General features: G+C 38.8%; 1 protein-coding gene across 3 annotated transcripts in view; it reads left to right on the top strand.

Annotated features, from left to right (window-relative positions):
* The window catches only part of UNC80 (unc-80 homolog, NALCN channel complex subunit), a 239,604-nt gene that overhangs the window by 163,617 nt on the left and 53,413 nt on the right, over nucleotides 1-22,574 (top strand). For all 3 annotated transcript variants that reach the window (XM_060106372.1, XM_060106370.1, XM_060106371.1), the window contains 13 exons: nucleotides 2,522-2,703; nucleotides 3,214-3,345; nucleotides 5,789-5,975; nucleotides 6,614-6,745; nucleotides 8,421-8,564; nucleotides 10,938-11,038; nucleotides 12,045-12,131; nucleotides 13,727-13,910; nucleotides 15,713-15,807; nucleotides 17,467-17,556; nucleotides 18,542-18,643; nucleotides 20,626-20,806; nucleotides 22,000-22,268. In XM_060106372.1, coding sequence (XP_059962355.1) covers nucleotides 2,522-2,703; nucleotides 3,214-3,345; nucleotides 5,789-5,975; nucleotides 6,614-6,745; nucleotides 8,421-8,564; nucleotides 10,938-11,038; nucleotides 12,045-12,131; nucleotides 13,727-13,910; nucleotides 15,713-15,807; nucleotides 17,467-17,556; nucleotides 18,542-18,643; nucleotides 20,626-20,806; nucleotides 22,000-22,268 — 1,886 coding nt within the window. The remainder of the gene's footprint in view (nucleotides 1-2,521; nucleotides 2,704-3,213; nucleotides 3,346-5,788; nucleotides 5,976-6,613; nucleotides 6,746-8,420; nucleotides 8,565-10,937; nucleotides 11,039-12,044; nucleotides 12,132-13,726; nucleotides 13,911-15,712; nucleotides 15,808-17,466; nucleotides 17,557-18,541; nucleotides 18,644-20,625; nucleotides 20,807-21,999; nucleotides 22,269-22,574) is intronic.

The following is a 22,574-nucleotide window of genomic DNA, read 5'->3' as shown; positions in this document are numbered from 1 at the left end:
TGGATGGAATGTCCTATAAATATCAATTAAGTCCATCTTGTTTAATGTATCATTTAAAGCTTGTGTTTCCTTATTTATTTTCATTTTGCATGATCTGTCCATTGATGAAAGTGATGTGTTAAAGTCCCCTACTATGATTGTATTACTGTCGACTTCTCCTTTTATGGCTGTTAGCATTTGCCTTATGTATTGAGGTGCTCCTATGTTGTGTGCATAAATATGTACAATTATTATATCTTCTTCTTGCATTGATCCCTTGGTCATTATGTAGTGTCCTTCTTTGTCTCTTGTAAGTCTTAGTTTTAAAGTGTATTTTGTCTGATATGAGAATTGCTACTCCAGGTTTCTTTTGATTTCAATTTGCATGGAATACCTTATTCCATCCCCTCACTTTCAGTCTGTATGTGTCCCTAGGTCTGAAGTGGGTCTCTTGTAGACAACATATATACGGGTCTTGTTTTTGTATCCATTCAGCCAGTCTATGTCTTTTGGTTGGAGCATTTAATCCATTTACATTTAAGGTAATTATCGATATGTATGTTCCTAATACCATTTTCTTAATTGTTTTGGGTTTGTTATTGTAGGTCTTCTTCTCTTGTGTTTCCTACCTAGAGAAGTTCCTTTAGCATTTGTTGTAAAGCTGGTTTGGTGGTGCTGAATTCTCTTAGCTTTTGCTTGTCTGTAATGGTTTTAATTATTCCATCAAATCTGAATGAGATCCTTGCTGGGTAGAGTAATCTTGGTTGCAGGTTTTTCTCCTTTATCACTTTAAATATGTCCTGCCACTCCCTTCTGGCTTGCTGAGTTTCTACTGAAAGATCAGCTCTTAACCTTATGGGGATTCCCTTATATGTTATTTGTTGTTTTTCCCTTGCTGCTTTTAATATTTTTTCTTTGTATTTAATTTTTGATAGTTTGATTAATATGTGTTGTGTCATGTTTCTCCTTGGATTTATCCTGTATGGGACTCTCTGTGCCTCCTGGACTTGAGTGACTATTTCCTTTCCCATATTGTGGAAGTTTTCAACTCTAATTTCTTCAAATATTTCTCAGTCCCTTTCTGTTTCTCTTCTTCTGCGACCCATATAATTCGAATGTTGTTGCATTTAATGTTGTCCTAGAGGTCTCTGAGACTCTCCTCAATTCTTTTTGTTCTTTTTTCTTTATTCTGCTCTGCAGTAGTTATTTCCACTATTTTATCTTCCCATCACTTATCCGTTCTTCTGCTTTAGTTATTCTGCTGTTGATTGCTTCTGGAGAATTTTTAAGTTTATTTATTGTGTTGTTCCTCATTGTTTGTTTGCTCTTTAGTTCTTCTAGGTTCTTGTTAAACGTTTCTTGTATTTTCTCCATTGTATTTCCGAGATTCTGGATCATCTTTACTATCATTACTCTGAATTCTTTTTCAGGTAGACTGCCTATTTCCTCTTCATTCGTTTTGTCTGGTGGGTTTTTACTTTGCTCCTTCATGTGCTGTGCCTTTCTCTGTGTTCTCATTTTGCTTCACCTACTGCATTTGGCGTCTCTTGTTTGCAGGCTTCAAGTTCGTAGTTCCCGTTGTTTTTGGCATCTGTCCACTGTGGGTAAGGTTGGTTTAGTGGGTTGTGTAGGCTTCCTGGTGGGGGGGACTGGTGCCTGTGTTCCGGTGGATGAGGCTGGATCTTGTCATTCTGGTGGTGTGTTTTGGGATGTCTGTGAACTCATTATGATTATAGGCAGCCTCTCTGCTAATGGGTGGTGTTGTGTTCCTATCTTGCTAGTTGTTTGGCGTAGAGTGTCCAGCACTGTAGCTTGCTGGTCATTGAGTGGAGCTGGATCTTAGCGTTGAGATTTAGATCTCTGGGAGAGCTTTCGCCGTTTGATATTACGTGGGGCTGGGAGGTCTCTGGTGGTCCAGTGTCCTGAACTCGGCTGTCCCACCTACTTGGCTCAGGCCTGACACCTGGACGGAGCACCGAGACCCTTTCAGCCACATGGCAGGCTCTTTTTGTCCCTCATCTTCCTTTCCTCAAGCCACCACACGTCAGCCACTTGCGTGCCCTCAGAGTTTCCCAGTGGTGCCCACTCACCGGATGATGAATGTTATTTTTAATATAACTAATGGAACTGAGACAGTTTTAAATGGACATTTGTATGTACTGTCCTAGGGTTACTCTGAGATGACTCTAGCCATTTCCTAAAAAGGACATTTCAGCTTGTAATTTCCTTTCTTCATTTGCTTCCTCTGGCATTCACTTTTCACTGTGAGCCAAAGGAAACTTTGCTTAGAGTGAGTTTTTCTACTGAAATGTCATGCTGTCACTGCCCTCGCATCAGATATTGGAAGACTGGGGGAGGCACAAAGGGTGAAGTCTGCTTTCCAGGTGCTGAAACAGGCTTTGCTTTTGCCAGTGCTGGGGGCTTGGCTCTGTAGCTCAGTAGTCATTTTCAAAAGACAGAAGCAGTTTTCCCCTTCTCCCTATCCCCAGGAATCATGCAAAATTAAGAGATGTGTAGCTGATGAATTGTTGACTGTCTTTAGCGGCCATGTTCCTGTTGTGTGCGGTGAAAGTCCCTGAGGCCGTGTCTGATATGCTGACATCAGAGTTCCACCACCCGGAGACCGTGCAGCGGCTGAACGCTGTCCTTAAGTTCCACACGCTTTGGAGGTTTCGCTATCAGGTGTGGCCCCGGATGGAGGAGGGAGCACAGCAGATTTTTAAGGTGAGGGATACATCCAACATGGGTATTAGATTAGGAATCCTAACCCAAGATTCATTTCAGTCCTTGAACCTCAAATCCACAGTGTATGTCTCAAGAGATGCTTCTTTTTTTCCCTCTCTGATTACATAAGTAAACCTAACTCATATATGAGTGAATTCTTGTCCTTAAAACAAATTGAAATATAAGAATGTAGAGTAAGAAAATCAACTTTCTATAAACCTAAAGATTTCAGCACCATACCCAGAGGTAAGCACATAGAAGTTTGGGGTGTAGTCTTCCATACATTTTGCTATATAAACACAGATGTTCTTTTGAGGATGGGGTGATTAACACAAATAGAGATCATATAGTTGAAACTCTTCATTTTATTAATGAGTAAACTGAGGCCCAGAGACGTTCTTCATGTGCTTTATAACATCCTCTGCTCTAAAAGATTATGTCATAATTTTGCTTCAGAATCATTCTAGCTTATTTTCCATCTTACTTCATTCTTCTGATATCAACTAACAGATCCCGCCTCCCAGTATAAACTTCACCCTGCCCTCCCCAGTGCTTGGAATGCCATCTATCCCGATGTTTGACCCCCCTTGGGTCCCTCAGTGCAGCGGGAGTGTCCAGGATCCCATTAATGAAGACCAGTCTGTGAGTAACAGGCACTTTCTTTCTAATATCTTCAGGCTCCATGGTATACATGTAAGAGAGAACAATGGATGTGTGAGACAGTTGTCATAAGAATGTAATAACAGCACAGAAAATCAACCACAAAAGGCCTTTAGTTCTTGTGAGATAGAAGGAGCTAACATCTGGGGTGAGCATTTGCAGACCTCTAAAAGCCAAAACAGTTTTGTTCCATAATCATAGAAGCAGCCACCTTATAATAAAAGCTACTAAAAGCATTAGGCATTGATTTCTTACCCAAAGGTAGTGCTTTTGCCTCTCTTTATTATAAAACAAACAATTCATTTAACCTACATAAGCTACCCAAAAGTTAATGAGATTGACTCTGGATGAATAAGAAAGAGAACTGAGTTGACTCTGGATGAATAAAAAAGAATTGAGTTGCCTGTTCTTGCTGTCCTTGTTTGGACCTTAGTCTGTCCTTTACCTTATTGATCATCAGTATCATCATCAGAAACATCACTCTGAGAGCTCAAGTCTTATGCTATTCTAATACATTACTGCTCTATGTAATATAATTTATAAACAGTTAAGTTTAGAACCCAGTCTATTTATAAACAAGAACCAAGAATATGTACCTTTTGAAAAAATGAATCTTCAAAATATGCCTTTTTCACCTATTGCATAGCATTTTCCTAGATTACAAGATAATGTAGAAAATTTGGAAGATAAAGCAAATATAGAAAAAGAACACATCTCTATACACAAATTCATGATTATTTGCTTGCATAATTTCCCACAGGATTTAGGGTAATTGGTATGTGAATATTAAAGATTTCTGATATATCTCACAAAATATCCCCAGGATGATTGTACCATTTTACCCTTATACAACACAATAGGAAAATGTCTTCTTTAGTCAAATTAACTAGTATTATTTTTTAATGCCACATTGAATGGCAAAAAACAAAGTTATTGGCTTTTTTATTCACACATCTTTAAAAAGTTGGTTGAATATATGAAGTGAGGTTGAACATTTTTGCATGTCATACATATATTTTCTAGGCATTTGTAGTTTTCTTTGAACTGTTTGTTTGAACTCTTTACCCATCAGAATATTTTTCTTTTAATTCTTCTGCCAACACCACTTTCATATCTGATGGTTTTGTGCCAGACAAAGGCACGCTTGGTTCTTCCCTCCAGCATCTGAACCACTGGTATAAAGATCATTGGCTTTTTTCTCATACATGGGATAGATTCATTTGAGTCAAGTTCATTCTCTTCCCAATTTCACAGTGAATTTCAAGCCAAAGCCCCTAATTCTATATCCAGTTATCTTTCCCTTATCTTATTATAATAAACCAGCTTAACCCCTGGCTCTGAAAATGAATTGCCATGTGGCCCATCAAATGCCCTTAATTGCTGTTGTGTCATCCACTATTGGAAACCTTTAGTCTTATGTTAAGACCCTGCATAAAGGGAGCTTCGATGACTGCTGTCCTTTAGAAGAGTAACCAACACCCCTTGTCTGTCTCTTTAATCCTATGTGACCACTGGCCAACAAAGATGTGGAGTTTCTACTATACATAGACATTACTTCAAATTGGTAGTGAAGAACATCAGTGATCACTTCCCTGCTCTGAGACCAATGACTTCATCCCCAGAGCTCTTGGAATTTATCTCAGCATAAGCATCATGATTAAGCAAAAATAGAATGGCCCCTTTGCAAAGTGAATCTTTTCTCCTTTATTGTTTCTTATCTGTTATGCTTTTGCTGCTGGTAAACAGAGTCAGATTTTACATTCAACCATAGTAACACTACCAACTCTCATAATTTCCTTTCAGTAGCTTTGTTTCTATAAATATTGTTAAGTATTTACAGTGTGCCACTGTATTTTCTATTATTTATATTTATTATTATTTAACATTAATATTTCTAAATATTAAGTATTTGCAGTGTGGTAGATATTTAAGATACAAAAATGAAATAAATCACATAATTAATTGTTTTACATGAAAGAGATCTTTCCTCCTCCTTCCCATGGTTCTGACTTTCCCTTTCATTAACCTTATGAAGTAAATGTCCTTCATTTAGAACCAGTTCAAGAAATTTTGGAAGGAAACAGAGCATTAAAAATGTTTATTCGATGTGTTTAAAGAGTGGATCATTGATATTTTATCCTAAAATAAGATTAGGTAAAATAACATTTTTTCTTTCCCAAAATTACAAACATCCTTGAAGAATTATCTAGATTGAATGAAAAAGAATGTCTTAGTTGTACATAGCCTGGAAACTTGGTAGAAAAGAAGCAAACAAATAAATCTCCATGAAACTAGATCACGGATGCCCTAACATTTCCTGAGAACAAAGTACCACATCTGTGTCTACATTTAGTAGAACACTCTTTATACATGTGACCTTGCAGAAGAGTTGCTAGTAAATAAACTTGCCTTCATGTCTCCGTAGAAATCCTTTTCAGCCCGGGCTGTGTCCCGCTCCCATCAAAGGGCAGAACACATCTTAAAGAACTTGCAACAGGAGGAAGAGAAGAAACGTCTTGGTCGAGAAGCCAGCCTCATCACCGCCATCCCCATCACCCAGGAGGCTTGTTATGAGCCCACCTGCACACCCAACTCAGAGCCAGAAGAAGAAGGTGCCCTCCACACACTGGACTTCTTTGTGGGGGGTGGGGTGCGCTGAGTCACACAAAAGGGAAAGGACTTGCTTTGAAATAAACATTGACGATTTTATGTGACATGAGGTGAGATGCTCCCTCTATCTCTCTCTCTTACCTCCTTACACTATCTAAAGAAAGAGAAAAAAGTTGTCTTTTTCTAAGTGTTTAGAGCTGGCTTGTTTACAGAGGAGGACATTAGCCACATTGAATGAACTAATATGATAATGGACCAAGCAGTGACTGTGATTCAGGCAACAGCTGAATCCAGAGTGTGTGCTAAAACACGCAATCAGTCTTTCATCATTAAAAATGGGGTTAGTCCATTAACTACTTTCAGCCTTCACAAGTGCAGACAGTTTTTTGGTTGGTATCAGAAAAATGATTTCTGAACCATTCTAAATTCAGTGATTCTCTGCCCCACTTCTGTGAAATCTTTGGGAGGAATTTTCTATCTCCCTTTCTGTAGGTGTTTTTTCCTCACCAAAGTACACTCTAAATTACTTAAGCCTTATGCTATGAGAGCTATATACACTTTGATGTAAGTACAACTATAATAGTGATGATAACTTTTCTGTTACAAAACCAAAGTTCACGTTCCCCATTTTCTTTGCCAGTAGAAGAAGTCACCAATCTGGCATCCCGTCGACTGTCTGTGAGTCCATCCTGTACCTCCAGCACTTCCCACAGGAATTATTCCTTCCGCAGAGGGTCAGTCTGGTCAGTGCGTTCAGCCGTCAGTGCTGAAGGTGTGTCCTCTTACAAATGTGTCCTTTATTCCTCATGACTTGTGTGTTTTGAAACAATTTTTATTTGATATGATTATCTCACTTCATTACATGTCTTCATTAAATAACCTGTCTCATGATCTTAAAGTTTAAAAATGTATATTAGATGAGTGGTATTCTAAAAAAAATTGTTGATTTAATCCAGCAAATGTCCTTGATAAGTTGGTTCTAGTTTAATTATATTACATGTCATCATATTGCTGAGGGTTCAATAAAACATCATTCTAGGCAGTTAACAGTTTTCAACACTGGCTACACATTTCAATCAACCAGGGAGCTTTTAAAAATGCCCAGGTCCTACCCAAGACCGAATCAGAATCTCTAAGGGTGGGACTCAAGCACCTCAGTGTTTTTAAAATCTTCTCAGGTGATTCCAGTGCATAGCTAAGACTCAGTAGGATGCTTTAGGATGCTGTTCTGGAATAATTTATCAAAGGAAGAACAAAGCTCGTGCCAGTCCTGTAATGAAATCTGATTCCAGGGGAGAAATGTGATACTCTTCAGTTCTAAGAATTTAAAAACTATGCTTCTCTAATGATAAATAACTGTCTGGGGACTCGCTCCTTCATGATTATACAGATTTCATCACGATTTATAAAGTCATCAAAAAGTTGTACGGAAACTAGTGGTTCTCAACCCTTCACTGCACAACCCTGGAAAACTCCAAAAATTACCAATGCTAATTAATCACAGCAGTCCAAGGCATATCTATATTTTTTCTAACACCTTTATTGAGATATAATTCATATACTAAAATTCACCCTTTTGAAGTGCATAATGCAGTGGTTGTTAGTGTGTTTGTAGAGTGTTCAACCATCAACCCTACTTAATGTTAGGATATTTTCATTATCCCCCAAAGAGACCCTATACCCATTAGTAGTCATGCCTCATCCACCACTCCCCCCAACCCTGACAAGAAATAATATACTTTCTATTTCTATGGATTTGCCTATTCTGCACATCTCATATGAATGGAATCATATAATATGTGGCCTTTTGTGACTGGATCCTTTCACTCAGCATACTTTCAAGGTCAGTCCATGCTGCCACGTGTATCAGTTCTTCATTCCTTCTTATTACAAGATAATGTTCCATTATATGGATACGCCACATTTTGTTTATCCGTTCACCAGTTAGAGCGGACTTTTGGGTTGTTTCCACCCTTTGGTTATTATGAATTACACTCTTATGAACCATTATGTATAACTTTTGTGAGGAAAACTGCCGAGCTATTTTCAAAAGTGTCTGTATCGTTTTACATTCCGACCAAAAAGCATAAGGGTTCCAATTGTTCCACACCCTTGCATAGGCACAGTAATCTTGGAAATGAAGACCAAAGTTGGAAAACTTACATTTCCCCATTTCAAAACTGACTACAGAGCTGCAGTAACCAAGATTGTGCAGTATGGACTTGAGGGTTGATATACACATCAATGGACAAGATTGGAACCAGAAGTAAACCATTACATGTATGTTGATTTCAAGTTTGAAAAGGGTGCCATAAAACGTCAATGGGGGAAAGAATAGTCTTTCCAACAGGTGATGCTGGCACAACTAGGTATCTGCACAGAAAAAAAATGTTCCATAAGTAGGTCTTGAACTGAGAAAAGCACGCCGATTCTGTCTCCCTCTTTAGATGAGGAGCATGCCACCGAACACACGCCCAGCCCCCACGTGCCTCAGCCCCCTCAGGCTGTGTTCCCGGCATGCATCTGTGCAGCAGTGCTCCCCATTGTCCACCTGATGGAGGATGGTGAGGTGCGGGAAGATGGAGTAGCAGGTACAGTTTTTTTGTTTGTTTGTTTTTGTTTTGCGGTACACGGGCCTCTCACTGTTGTGGCCTCTCCCGTTGCGGAGCACAGGCTCCGGACGCGCAGGATCAGCGACCATGGCTCATGGGCCCAGCCGCTCCGCGGCATGTCGGATCTTCCCGGACCCGGGCACGAACCCGTGTCCCCTGTATTGGCAGGTGGACGGACTCTCAACCACTGCGCCACCAGGGAATCCCCCTTGTGCATTTTTAGAATAACAAATATTTGAAAAGAGTTTAAATATCCACCAATAGGCAATTAGTTAATCATGGTACCTCCATATGACAGCATTCTGTGCACATTAGAAAAATATTAACATAAAAGTGTTCAATTTATAATTAAAAATGTGAGTACCGGAGAGTATTTTCTATATGATATTATTTAAAGAGACATGTAAATATATATATTTCATGTATATGAAAGAATATACTCCAAAATGTTTATAGTTGTTTTGATGGTTGGTAGACTTATCAGTCTTATTCTCCTCTTTGTCTTTTTCTGTATTTCTCATGTTTTAAGCATTAAACTACCGTACTTAGCAATTAGAATAAAAATAGTGTTATAAAGATAGTTTTGCAACCAATTTCAACTTAAAAAAAACCCACATCTATTTTAATTATTTATAAAGATACATGAAAGCTAAAGCTTATATTTACATATCTCTTGTTAAATTATTTATATAGCTCAATTTTAATTGGATGGTTAGCTTCTGAAGCAAAAAGAATTGGTATAATTTATTTTAAATATAGGCTGAAAAATAAATTTATGCTAAACTCTATATTCCTAGTTTAGAAAACTAAACTAAACCATTTAAACTGAAGATCATCTAATGCTTACCCCCTACTCACTTTTACCCATCTGCTTTCTTAGCCTGGGCACTTCCAGGCAGTCTTAGCCTGACCACTTTTCCCAAAGAAGTAGCACCTTCTTTCACATTAGGAATAATTATTTATTCCTAAGACACCCTCATTAGAAGTGGGGACCCTAACTGTTACTGGCTCAACTGTGTCATCTTGCTGTGGGAGTTATTATTTAAAACATTCATGTGAACCGTAAAAGGTCATATCTAATTCATGTGCATCCTAAACAAAGCATATTTTCTAAACCAAATAATTACTTTAGGATTTTCTGCATACAGTAAACAATGAAGTGGGACTTTAATAAATACTTACCACTGTTAACATTAGGGTAATTTCCAAATCAAAGATTCATAAATGTATTCTTTTTTTTAATATAATTGACATATAACATTGTGCTAGTTTTAGGTATACAACATAAACATTTGATATATGTATGCATTACAAAATGATTACCACAATAAGTTTAGTTAACATCCATCACCATACATAGCTACAGTTTTTATTATGATGGGAACTTTTTTTTTTTTTTTTAATTTTTGGCTGCTTTGGGTCTTCGTGGCTGCACGTAGGCTTTCTCTAGTTGCGGCGAGCGGGGGCTATTCTTTGTCGCAGTGTGTGGACATCGAATTGCATTGGCTTCTCTTGTGGAGCACGAGCTCTAGGTGCGCAGGCTTCAGTAGCTGTGGCACATGGGCTCGGTAGTTGTAGCCTGTGTGCTCTAGAGTGCAAACTCAGTAGCTGTGGTGCTCGGGCTTAGTTGCTTCGCGGCATGTGGGGTCTTCTCGGAGCAAGGCTCAAACCTTTGTCCCCTGCATTGGCAGGCAGATTCTTAACCACTGTGCCACCAGGGAAGTCCTGATGAGGACTTTTAATAACTACTGTCTTAACAGCTTTCAAGTATACAATACAGTATTGTTAACGATAGTCACCATGCTGTACATTATATCCCCAGGATCTATTTATCTTATAACTGGAAGTTTGTAATCTTTGACCACCTTCCCTCCCCCCAGTACCCACCCCGCCACCTCTAGTAACCAATCTGTCCTATGTATATATGAGTTTGGGTTTTTCTTAGATTCCACATGTAAGTGAGATCATACATTTTTCTTTCTCTGTCTGACTTCTTTCACTTTGCATAACACCCTCAAAGTCCATCCATATTGTCACAAATGGGAGGATTTCCTTTTTTATGGCTAAATGATATTCCATTGTATATCACAAATGCATTTTTAACAAAAGCAATGCTAATATTTAAAGGGCATCCTATACTCTTTTGTCATATTTTCCTTATAGGCTAAAATGTTCAGAAACAACAACAAAAAGAACAGATACCTGCCTTTCAATAGAAAAAGAGTTCACAGAACCTCTGTAAGGCAATAATTTGAGAGAGACCTATTAAAGTTTAGTAAATTATTCGAATACTTTATCTAATAGATTTATCTCCATTTAAGATGAATATTCAATTTCCTTTCTCTTCTAAAGTGAGTGCTGTGGCCCAGCAAGTCTTATGGAATTGTCTAATTGAAGATCCATCAACAGTTCTTCGACATTTCCTGGAAAAACTGACCATCAGCAATAGACAAGTAAATTCCTCTTTCTTTATAGTGTAGCTATGTAGCTATGTGTGTGAACATGGTTAAAAACAAGCAGTGGACTTTATAGTGACATGCATGCAACATTGGTGTCCTCTGACACATAGCCGAGAAGTACTTTGGATGATGATAATGATGAACAAATTAAACTTGGCTGTTTTCTTTTGAATTTCTCCATTAACTGATGTCTCCGTATGTATATGTTAAACTGCTAGTAATGACCCTAAGATACTGAAAGATTCTCAGTCTTTTAAACAATGATTAAATTCAGTTTAATGTTTTCAGCGTTTGGTACATTTACTGAATTCTGACTGGCTGGTAGTATGTGGTGCAGGTAGTATTATTAGAGTATGTTGAAACTCTCCATTAATCAAAACATCTAATTTATCAGGTCACCCTGTGAGAAGATTATGCCAAATAAAAGTCATTTTCTGAGCAATGGCAAAATACCCTGATGATTACAAATTACTTCTTCATTTCTGTGTTATGGTCCTGTTCACTGGAAGATTAAGTTTCTGAAAGGAAGGTTAATTATAAACACCTCCATTTATCCTCTCTTGGCCCAGCTTTATCTCTTTGACTTGAAACGTAGGAAGCAGAAGTATGAAGTTCAATAAACCTAGTTTGTTTAATGGTTTCTTAAGATAGATCCTCCTCACATTTCCATCACACCTGGAAGCCACAGCAAATAGAGATGACTAAATGTACAGCTTTCCTGTGATTAGCCTGTGACCTATAGACATAGTCTAAATTTTTATTTAAAAATTTGACTATTGCTTAGTAATTTCATATATTAGCTTCTAGGAGACGGTGTTACAGTTGGTTTAAATGCTATTTAACAAGTATCACAGATACTATATTAAAATTCTGAACATAAGAGAAATCAACATGTGGGCAAAAGTAAGAAAAATCCCCCCACCTTGCTTTTCAAGAAGTTAATTTTATTTCCTACAGCATGGCAGCTGAATGACACCTAGAAATTCTGTTGTTCTTTCAGGATGAGTTAATGTACATGCTGCGCAAACTTCTCCTGAATATCGGAGACTTTCCTGCTCAGACCTCTCACATCCTATTCAACTACTTGGTGAGTTTCACCTCCAGTAGGTTATAAATGTTCATTTCCAAGTAAGAAGAAATAATAAGAGAAAAAGATGTTAGGAGATTTTTTTTTCAATAAATTCCCATTAATTATATGACTGAAGGTGAATCATGGTCAGCTGAATTCACCACTATTTGTATGGGGAAGCCCCTCCTAGCACAATCTTGGCATGTGATGGACACTCAATAAATGTCTCTTTCCTCTCTGTCTCCCTTTGGCATTATAGAACTTCCTCATGTCGGTCCTTAATTTTAGTTTTCTGTTGAAAAAATGTATATGTCCTTTTTTAAAAATTATTTTTTCTTTTAACACCTTTATTGGATTATAATTGCTTTACAATGGTAAGTTAGTTTCTGCTTTATAACAAAGTGAATCAGCTATACATATACATATATCCCCATATCTCCTCCCTCTTGCATCTCCCTCCAACCCTCCCTATCCCACCCCTCTAGGTGGTCACAAAGCACGGAACTGATCTCCCTGTGTGATGCAGCTGCTTCACACTAGCTATCTGTTTTACATTTGCTAGTGTATATATGTCAAAGCTACTCTCTCACTTTGTCCCAGCTTACCCTTCCCCCTCCCCATGTCCTCAAGTCCATTCTTTACGTCTGCGTCTTTATTCCTGTCCTGCCCCTAGGTTCTTCAGAACCTTTTTTTTTTTTTTTTTTTTTTTAGATTCCACATATGTGTGTTAGCATACAGTATTTGTTTTTCTCTTTCTGACTTATTTCACTCTGTATGACAAATTCTAGGTCCATCCACCTCACTCTAAATAACTCAATTTCATTTCTTTTTATGGCTGAGTAATAGTCCATTGTATATATGTGCCACATCTTCTTTATCCATTCATCTGTTGATGGACATTTAGGTTGCTTCCATGTCCTGGCTATTGTAAATGTGCTGCAGTGAACATTGTGGTACATGACTCTTTTTGAATTATGATTTTCTCAGGGTATGCTAACACATATATATGGAATCTTAAAAAAAAATGGTTCTGATGAACCTAGGGGCAGGACAGGAATAAAGACACAGATGTAGAGAATCGACTTGAGAACATGGAGAGGGGGAAGGTAAGCTGGGATGAAGTGAGAGAGTAGCATTGACATATATACACTAGCAAATGTAAAATAGATAGCTAGTGGGAAGCAGCTGCATCACACAGGGAGATCAGCTCGGTGCTTTGTGATGACCTAGAGGGGTGGGATAGGGAGGGTGGGAGGGAGATACAAGAGGGAGGGGATATGAGGATATACGTAGGCATGTAGCTGATTCACTTTGTTATACAGCAGAAACCAACACAACATTGTAAAGCATCGTACTCCAGTAAAGATGTTAAAAAAAAAAAGTAGTAGTAAGTATTTTAGTGATAACATAAAAATATATGGCAACCTGTTCAGGCCAGTTTTCCAGTTATCCCTTCTTCTGCTTACTGCCACTGAAAGTGTTAGAGAAGCATTTGAACAGAGAATCAAAAGCAAAAAAACAATATTTAATTAAGAAAATGAAAAGCCAAGGAAAGGAGAATGTAAGCTCAGAATTACTGTGACTTTGTGACCATTTCCTGTTCTGACTTATAGGTAGGATTAATCATGTACTTTGTGCGAACCCCCTGCGAGTGGGGGATGGATGCCATTTCAGCCACTCTGACTTTCCTGTGGGAGGTGGTCGGTTACGTAGAAGGCCTGTTCTTCAAGGATCTGAAGCAGACCATGAAGAAGGAACAATGTGAGGTCAAGCTTCTGGTGACGGCTTCAATGCCAGGTACTGCTTTTGGAAGACATAACTTTTTTAGGAGTATAAAAAAGGCTTTTACAAACCAAGTGTCTCTTTCATTCATGAGAAAGTTTTCTGACCCTGGGATTGAGTGCTTCAAAGAATTTTTGTTGAATACAATCTGAAGAAATACAATAGACCCTTTAAAAGTCAGTAATTGCCAGATGAAAAGGGAGACATCAGAACTGAGATCCATGTGAATCAGTAGTTGAAGGACTGCCAAGGTTAAAGATTTATTTAAGTCTATTGCAGAGGGCCAGCTGAACTGAGAGCCTTTTTGAATGAATTTTTGGCACTGCAAGGAGAATACTATTGTTTGCATGGCAGGGACCCCAGGCTTTTGTAAACTCACTGAGAGATGGCTTTATGAAAAATTGGAAAAGGGAAAAGCAGGAAGGAAAATTACAAAAAAACATGCAGTGTGATATAAACTCTAGATACAATTCCTTTTCACTTTGGATAGCTTGCCTTTCTTGGAGATAAAATTTTGCCAAGCCTTTATCCTTGTGCAATGTCTAAGAAAATGTGAGATAATACATGTATTGAAATAAAAAGACAAAATTATGTATAAATAAGAACACAGGTTCTGGCAGCAAAGAGGCCTATGTTAAAATCAGAGCACTGCCATTTATGATCTGTATAATTAATATTAGCTATGAAAAAGTACATCACTTTTACAGCTTTCTTTACTCACATGTACAATGGGAGTATGATTCATACTTCATAATTGTGAGGAATAAATGAGTTTAGGTTTGTAAAATACTAGCTGCTGTACCTGACACATGGTAAGCATTCAGTAAGTTGTAATGGTATATTTATGTGTCTATAGGTTACTCAACAAGAGATCAGCTTTTATTACAGCAAAGAAGCATATTGTCAGGCATATACTTAAAAACAACTCATTATAAATCAAGGTATATCATAATGTTCACTGTCTCACCAGCCAAGCAGAATACAGAAAATGTAAATTTAAACTACCTTTCAGGTACTTGTTTAGCTTTTGCTAATAGCTCTGCTTGTATCTTCTCAACCATTATTACCTCATCATCTCATTTAAAAAAAAGGAATAGATTATTTGTTGGAATGCTTAAGGTTTGAATTCTGACTCTTCCATTAAATAAATGTGTCTTTGACTAAGTTACTTATAAGTTCTTATTTATAAGAGTAAGTTCTCTCTTTTTCTTCATTTGTAGTATGAAAATAATAATACCCATATCATAGGTTGCTATGAGATTTAAATATGATTATGCACATAAAACCATTTAAAAGTATGGGGAACTCCATAAACGGTAGCTATGATTTTTTAAATAATAAGTAAATATATTTAAAATATATATTTAGGGCTTCCCTGGTGGCACAGTGGTTGAGAGTCCGCCTGCCGATATAGGGGACATGGGTTCGTGCCCCGGTCCGGGAAGATCCCACATGCCATGGAGTGGCTGGGCCCGTGAGCCATGGCCGCTGAGCCTGCGCATCCGGAGCCTGTGCTCCGCGGTGGGAGAGGCCACAACAGTGAGAGGCCTGCGTACTGCAAAAAAAAAAAAAAAAAATATATATATATATATATATATATATATATATATATATATATATATATATATATATATATATATAACTAGAAACATAGTTGTGCAGTTAGTACAATGCACAAGTCGCATTAAACCCTCACTGGTAGTAATCATCATAATAATAAAAACATCAGCTTATTGATAATATTTTAATAATTTGTGGTTTATCTATAAACTTTCTTATAGTAGAAGTCAGTTTATTATGATTTTTACCTTCTGTAGGTACGAAAACCTTGGTAGTTCATGGACAGAATGAATGTGATATCCCAACCCAGTTACCAGTCCATGAAGATACTCAATTTGAAGCCCTGTTAAAGGTAGGGATGTCTTTTGACAGAAGTGATTTTTTTTTTTTAATGCACAATGGCTATGGCCACTTCACGGATCATCCAGTTTTGAATTAAATGGCCTTCCTCTATCTTCAAATGAATATATGCATTTATTTACCTCCTCTAGAATCTGCCCCACTCTTGTGTACTTCCTCTATTTCCTTGTATAATTTTCCCCATATGGATGTAGGCAAGCTCATGTCGGCTCCCTCTCAGCTACAGCAACCACGTGACACTCCTCTTGAGATGCAGTGAATCCTGCTTAGGGGTATCCTGGCATCACTTGTGGCAGTTCTGGAGCCACCCTGGGTTTGCACACCAAGGGGACTGGGACAAACTCTAGGGGTCAGGTGACAGTCCATGCCAGAGATGCTTTTTGTGGCATCGAGTTGAACAATACACAGTCTTGATTTGCCACTGACAGAAATGATTGGAGAGGCAGAAAATATATACCTTAGAATCAACTAAGTGAATCAAGAAAGTATCTTTAATGGTTATGACAATTACACCCCTTAAGAGATATGCAGTCCATTGTTACTCATGCCTGTAGGGCTGTTAAGAGAAAGTAGTAAGTACACTAGTGCAGTGATTCCCTGTTTATCTGAAGCCCAAACTTTTGGCCCAGAAAACACCTCTGAGAAATTCAGTTTTGCAAGCCTGTGTATTTTATTTCAGTAGAAAGGGTTGTTAAGCCTCCTCCAGGCCTCACTCCTTCATCTCCAGAGATTCTCTCAGGCCCAGTGAAGCAAATTTCAACAGCCACTTCATTTTCCTACTCACTTTGGATGGTAGGATAGCGTGAAGGCAGACAGTGAGTTCAAACCCAGGCTCCACCACAACCAGTGTCATCTAAATAAGTCAAACGACAGGCTCTCTCTAGTGTCAGTTTCTTTTTCAACAGTGCTCGATTATTAGTGCAGGTTATACAAGTTCTCTACATTGAAAGCACTGAGCATAGAATGTAGTAGATAATAAGTGCTCGTAGAATATAGTAGATAATAAGTGCTCAATCACTGTGGTTCATATTATTCTTAATGTTGCTACTAAACATGCTTTCTTCCTGATATTGAGACCAGTAGATGCCCCTGTGCCTTCACAGTTCATCACTCAAGTCTACATTGTAATTGTACCTCTTTTAGCTCTATGAGAACAGAGCAGATAGTTTGTATTACACTATTAGTCTTTTTCTAAATTGAGATATAGTTGATGTATAATATTATATACATTTCAGGTATAGAGCATAGTGATTCACAATTTTTAAAGGTCATATTCCATTTATAGTTATTCTAAAATATTGCCTATATTCTGTGTTGTACAATATATCTTTGTAGCTTATTTATTTTATGCATAGTAGTTTGCACGTCTTAATCCCCTACCCCTGTCTTACACTACCTTACACAGTCAGTCTTTATGCTGTCATTTTTTTGGATAGCTGTGTGCATGTAAATGTTCATATATATGTGTGTGTATATAATATATATATGTATATATATGCACACATAATATATAAAATGTGTGTAAGATATAAATACATATATATTCCTTATAGGAAGCTACCTTGTTTTATGACATTTTTACCTTTCAGCTTACTGTTTGGCTCATAATATGATCTCAATAAATGTTTATTAAAAATTGCTTTTGTTCTAGGAGTGTCTGGAGTTTTTTAATATCCCAGAATCCCAGTCTACACATTACTTTCTCATGGATAAACGATGGAACCTTATCCACTACAATAAGGTGAGACTGCAGTGATGATGCTCATGGAGAGCTGTGTCAAAAGCCCATTATGCCTTTCCCGAGGGCAGCTTCACTCAGGGGGGCGTCACTGTTTAGAGGTGAGGCATATGGCCGCTTGGTTCACACCACCTCACTGTTGATGTATTAGCTTTGGACTGGCCACTTTACCTTTGTACCCTTCAGTTTCCTTGTCTGTAAAGGGAAGGTGATGATAATAGCTACTTTAGGGTCGTTGTAATAATTAAAGGAGATAAGTAAGGCACTTCGTCACTCATCATTATTACATCTAGAACATTTAAGTTGCCCGTATTGTAAGTACATGTGTTTATTTGGAATGTTAATGTTGTTCTCGTGCCACTTTCTACTACATTAAGCATGATTGTGGTAACGTGATCTAATGAACAAAAGAAACCTCAGGAAGACCACTGACATCACTTTTCAGGGCTTTTCTTTTCTTCTTCAGAATGCTTTTTTTTTAATTTATTATTTTTTTACATCTTTATTGGAGTATAATTGCTTTACAATGGTGTGCTAGTTTCTGCTTTATAACAAAGTGAATCAGTTATACACATACATATGTTCCCATATCTCTTCCCTCTTGTGTCTCCCTCCCTCCCACCCTCCCTATCCCACCCCTCTAGGTGGTCACAAAGCACCTGCTTCCCACTAGCTATCTATTTTACGTTTGGTAGTGTGTATATGTCCATGCCACTCTCTCGCTTTAGTAAATGGCCTCTGGCTCCTTTGCTCCTGACAGAGCATCCTGGACTTTGGAAAGCATACTCGGCCTGGGGAGATTGAAGCTTTCCCGAGGAGGGTGTTTATCTTCCCTAGGATTTTGTAGAATTGGGGAGCGTAAAGTAGTAAGAATCTAAACCATCAGAAAATACATAACATGTTTGTCTGACCTTTGGGGAAAGAGGAAATGAGAGTCCGAGTTTAATTATTTGAACTCTTTTTTTGTCTTTGTGTAATCCCACCACAGACCTATGTTCGGGATATTTACCCTTTTAGGAGATCCGTGTCTCCACAGCTGAACCTTGTACATATGCATCCAGAGAAAGGACAGGAACTCATTCAGAAACAGGTGCCTGACCACCACAGTTTTATTCTATTTTGTCATGTCATTGGGATAGATGATCTGTAAATGGTTGCCAGCCCTGAGATTCTGTTGTGATCCTCTCTAGAGAGAGAATGATGGGCCCTTGGTCAATAGATAGTTCCCCCAAATAGTGTGTTAACCAAGTTTTATAAATTGGATGAATAATGTAAAGGTATTAAGAAACACTCACTTGGAGAATGCTATGAGAAATCATTGGGGTATAAATAGCAGAAATCTTCTAATTTATTTACCTACTAGTTTCTAAGTTTGGATTTTCACTCCACATTTTTGTAAAGCGGGATTGGAAGTACACATAGTGTAGCTATAAGAAGGTTGTCCCAGAAATTTATGCTAGCTGGAAAAGAATAAAAGGGGTCAATGTAGTGTGCCTGAAAAAGGCCCTGCACCAAGGTCCAGAGATTTGGACTCAGTCCCAGCTCTGCCACTGACCAGTGATCTGACCTTGGACATGTTACTAACTTCTCTTAAAATAGGAGGAAACAGAATCAAGCAGCTGTACTTAGATTTAAGATTGAAGAACAGAATAACATTTACACATCTCATCATAAATCAGACTTTGAGCTTAAGGAAATTCACTATTTTGCAAGCGAAATATAGCTGTAGTACACAATTCTAATAATGATACAATTTTAATGTGGTCTATGTGTTATATTCATTTATTTTTAATAAAATGTTGAAACAAACTATTATTTCAAGTTTTCTGCATGTAGCAAGGATGCTATTCAAAAATATCTTCAGGAGATGGCATAGAATCTGACCACTTAAGTAATTAAAAACATAGTATTAACTACCTAAATTGCATTTAGAAGAAAGAAAATAGTGAATGTATTACAAAGTGTGAGGTGTTGGGCAAAAATGTAAGACCTTAAATATAAATAATTTCTAAAACAATTCCCCACAAATTATCCCAGCCTCTGATTTTGGCAGCAAAATAATGAAAACCATAATCAATAACCGCACTTCACAAGTGTGTTTTTTTAATCATGTTTAAGAACACGTTTTAAGAGAATAACATAAAACGGGGCCCTTACTCTATTTATACTCCAAGTTGGGATTTTAAGACTTCTTTCTAATTTCCTCAGGGAGATAATAATAGACAGACCTGTGGTTCTGGCTCTGAAGTCTCCTCAACAGCTGCTCATGGCTTATCATCTTCCTGGTCACATCCCCCTGCCCACTGATCAGCAACAGAAAAGGCACTAAGAGAAGGACCAAAAGACCCATGTTCACGTCATCTAAACTAAGGGCTAAAGGACCACCAATCTAGGTCCTATTAGCTTTTGTCCCAAGATAGGTTTTTCCTGGAGCCCATTTCAGTCTTTAAGAGGCAAACCCAGGGCTTTCCTGGTGGCGCAGTGGTTGAAAGTCCACCTGCCGATGCAGGGGACACGGGTTCGTGCCCCGGTCCAGGAAGATCCCACATGCCTCGGAGCAGCTGGGCCTGTGAGCCATGGCCGCTGAGCCTGTGCTCCACAACGGGAGAGGCCACAACAGTGAGAGGCCCGCGTACCACAAAAGAAAAAAAAAAAGAGGCAAACCCAGAAACAGCATAAGGCGTCAGTAGAAATGATAGAAGCAATTGGAACTGACTGGCTCCTGTTGGAGAAGGTCTTCTACATTATGACATCCAAACAAATGGGCTGTATTTAATACTGAACTGTTCTTGACAATGCTTGCCTTGTGCTCCTCCTGTAGCTGGCAGACTCCATAAGAAACACTTCCTTCTGTAGAACAGACAGATGCAGGAAGTGAGAGTCAATTAAGTATTGTTTGCTCTTTCTATGTGGTAAAGAAAAAATATTTCTTTCTCATTTCACTTCCCCCATCTTTCAATTTTTAATCAACCTGGTTTGCCATTAAGGTTTTCACTTCAGTTTCTACACTGTTGGTAATTTCAGAGTTTCCAATTCTACTTTTCATCTGCTCCTGCCTTTGTCTGCCGGTAGGTATTCACTCGGAAGCTGGAGGAAGTGGGGAGGGTTTTGTTTCTCATCTCCCTCACCCAGAAGATCCCCACAGCCCACAAGCAGTCCCACGTCTCCATGCTCCAGGAAGACCTCCTCCGACTGCCCTCATTTCCTCGAAGTGCTATTGATGCGGAGTTTTCACTCTTCAGTGATCCTCAAGGTATCAAGAAAGAAGCATTTCCTCTCTTGGGCTTCTTCTCCTGACCTTCTTTTGTCCTCAGCTAGGGGACATCTCTATCTTAATCGGCAGACAGTTCTCTAAGCTAGTGGCTCTCAGCTCTTGAGTGGGCACCAGAATCACCTGGAGAACTTGATAAAACACAGATTGCTGGGTCCCACCCTCCAGCCCCGAGTTTCTGATTCAGTAGCTCTGGAATGGGGCTTGGGAGCTTGAATTTCTGACAAGCTCCCAGGTGAGGCTGGTGCTTCTGTTCCAAGGACCACTGCTCTAAGCTAATCGTAAGCAATTGGAGGAAGTAGTGTGGTATTGTTAGGAGAGTACTTGACTAAGTGAAGAACAGGTATTTATATGAAATTCAAGAGGAGGCAAAACGAATCTACAGTGACAGAAATCAGAACAGTAGTTACCTCTGGATTGGGGGAATGGATTTCCCAGAAAGGGGTATGAGAGAACTTTCTCAGGTGATGAAAATGGTCTATATATTGATTGGAGTGTTGGTTACATGAGTGGGTATTTTGGTCAAAATTCATTGAATTCTACATTTATGATCTGTGCCTTTTACTCTATCTAAATTATACCTTAATTAGAAAGTCTGGAGTCAGGGCCCAGTAATCTGTGTTTTTACAAGACCTCCAGGTGGTTTTGATGCCCTAGGAAGCTTGAGAACCATTATTCAAATAGAGAGAGAGAGACTGAGACAGAGAAATTGAAAAAGACCCATTTTGAAACCACGCTCTGTTACTCAGTTGCTAATTTGGGACAGTTACTTAAATCAGCATCCCTATGGTCTACATCTTCATCCAGAAGCTCCAGAGAAATAGTAGACAGAGCTCTAGTCTGACCATGAGTTCAAAGACCAAGAATAAGTCTCAGCCCTGCCATTTTCTTAATAACTTATTTTTTTCTCAAAGCTACAGCTTATGCAGCAGCAACACACTGCACCTGCTTGCCCTGTCTTGCCCACAGAGTTGAATCAAAGAGGTGATGAAGAAAGTACTTGGAGGGCTAGGAGGTGTCACAGCAGTGGCTGCAATATTGTTTTGGGAAGCATATCAACAGTAGATCTTCATGTCCCTGAGCTGGAAACAGCAGCGCCCTGGGGTTTGATTGCCCTCCACACTGACAGGATTGGCGTGGGGCTAATTCTGTCTCTGCTGTTTCATGTTTCACAGCTGGGAAGGAGCTGTTTGGCCTCGACACTCTTCAGAAAAGCTTGTGGATCCAGCTTCTGGAGGAGATGTTCCTGGGCATGCCGAGCGAGTTTCCCTGGGGAGATGAAATCATGCTTTTCCTCAACGTTTTTAACGGAGCTCTGATCCTACACCCAGAAGACAGTGCCCTGCTCAGGCAGTACGCGGCCACCGTCATCAACAGCGCTGTGCACTTCAATCACCTCTTCTCCCTCAGCGGCTACCAGTGGATTCTGCCCACCATGCTGCAGGTGCACAGGCTCTCCTCTCCTGCCCATGGAACAGGTCAACAAGATCTGTACCAAAACTTTTAATGATGGAATTATCTTCTTTTATGACCTCAGAAGGCACCAAATGAAACCCCCTCTAGAAACTTCCAAAAGGTCATAATATTCCATTCTATTCTGAGATTTCCCAGACCTGGGCTATGCTTTCCCATTTCTTCTGGACCAGTGGTTCTCAAAGTGCAATCTCTGGAGCAACAGCAGCAGAAGCAGCAGCATCACCTGGGGATTTGTTAGAAATGCACATTCTTGGGTTCCATCCCAGTGCTACTT

Source organism: Mesoplodon densirostris, chromosome 8, assembly GCF_025265405.1.
Source record: "Mesoplodon densirostris isolate mMesDen1 chromosome 8, mMesDen1 primary haplotype, whole genome shotgun sequence".
NCBI lineage: Eukaryota > Metazoa > Chordata > Mammalia > Artiodactyla > Ziphiidae > Mesoplodon > Mesoplodon densirostris.
Note: the sequence above shows the minus strand (reverse complement) of the source record. Positions and strands in the feature narration are given on the sequence as shown.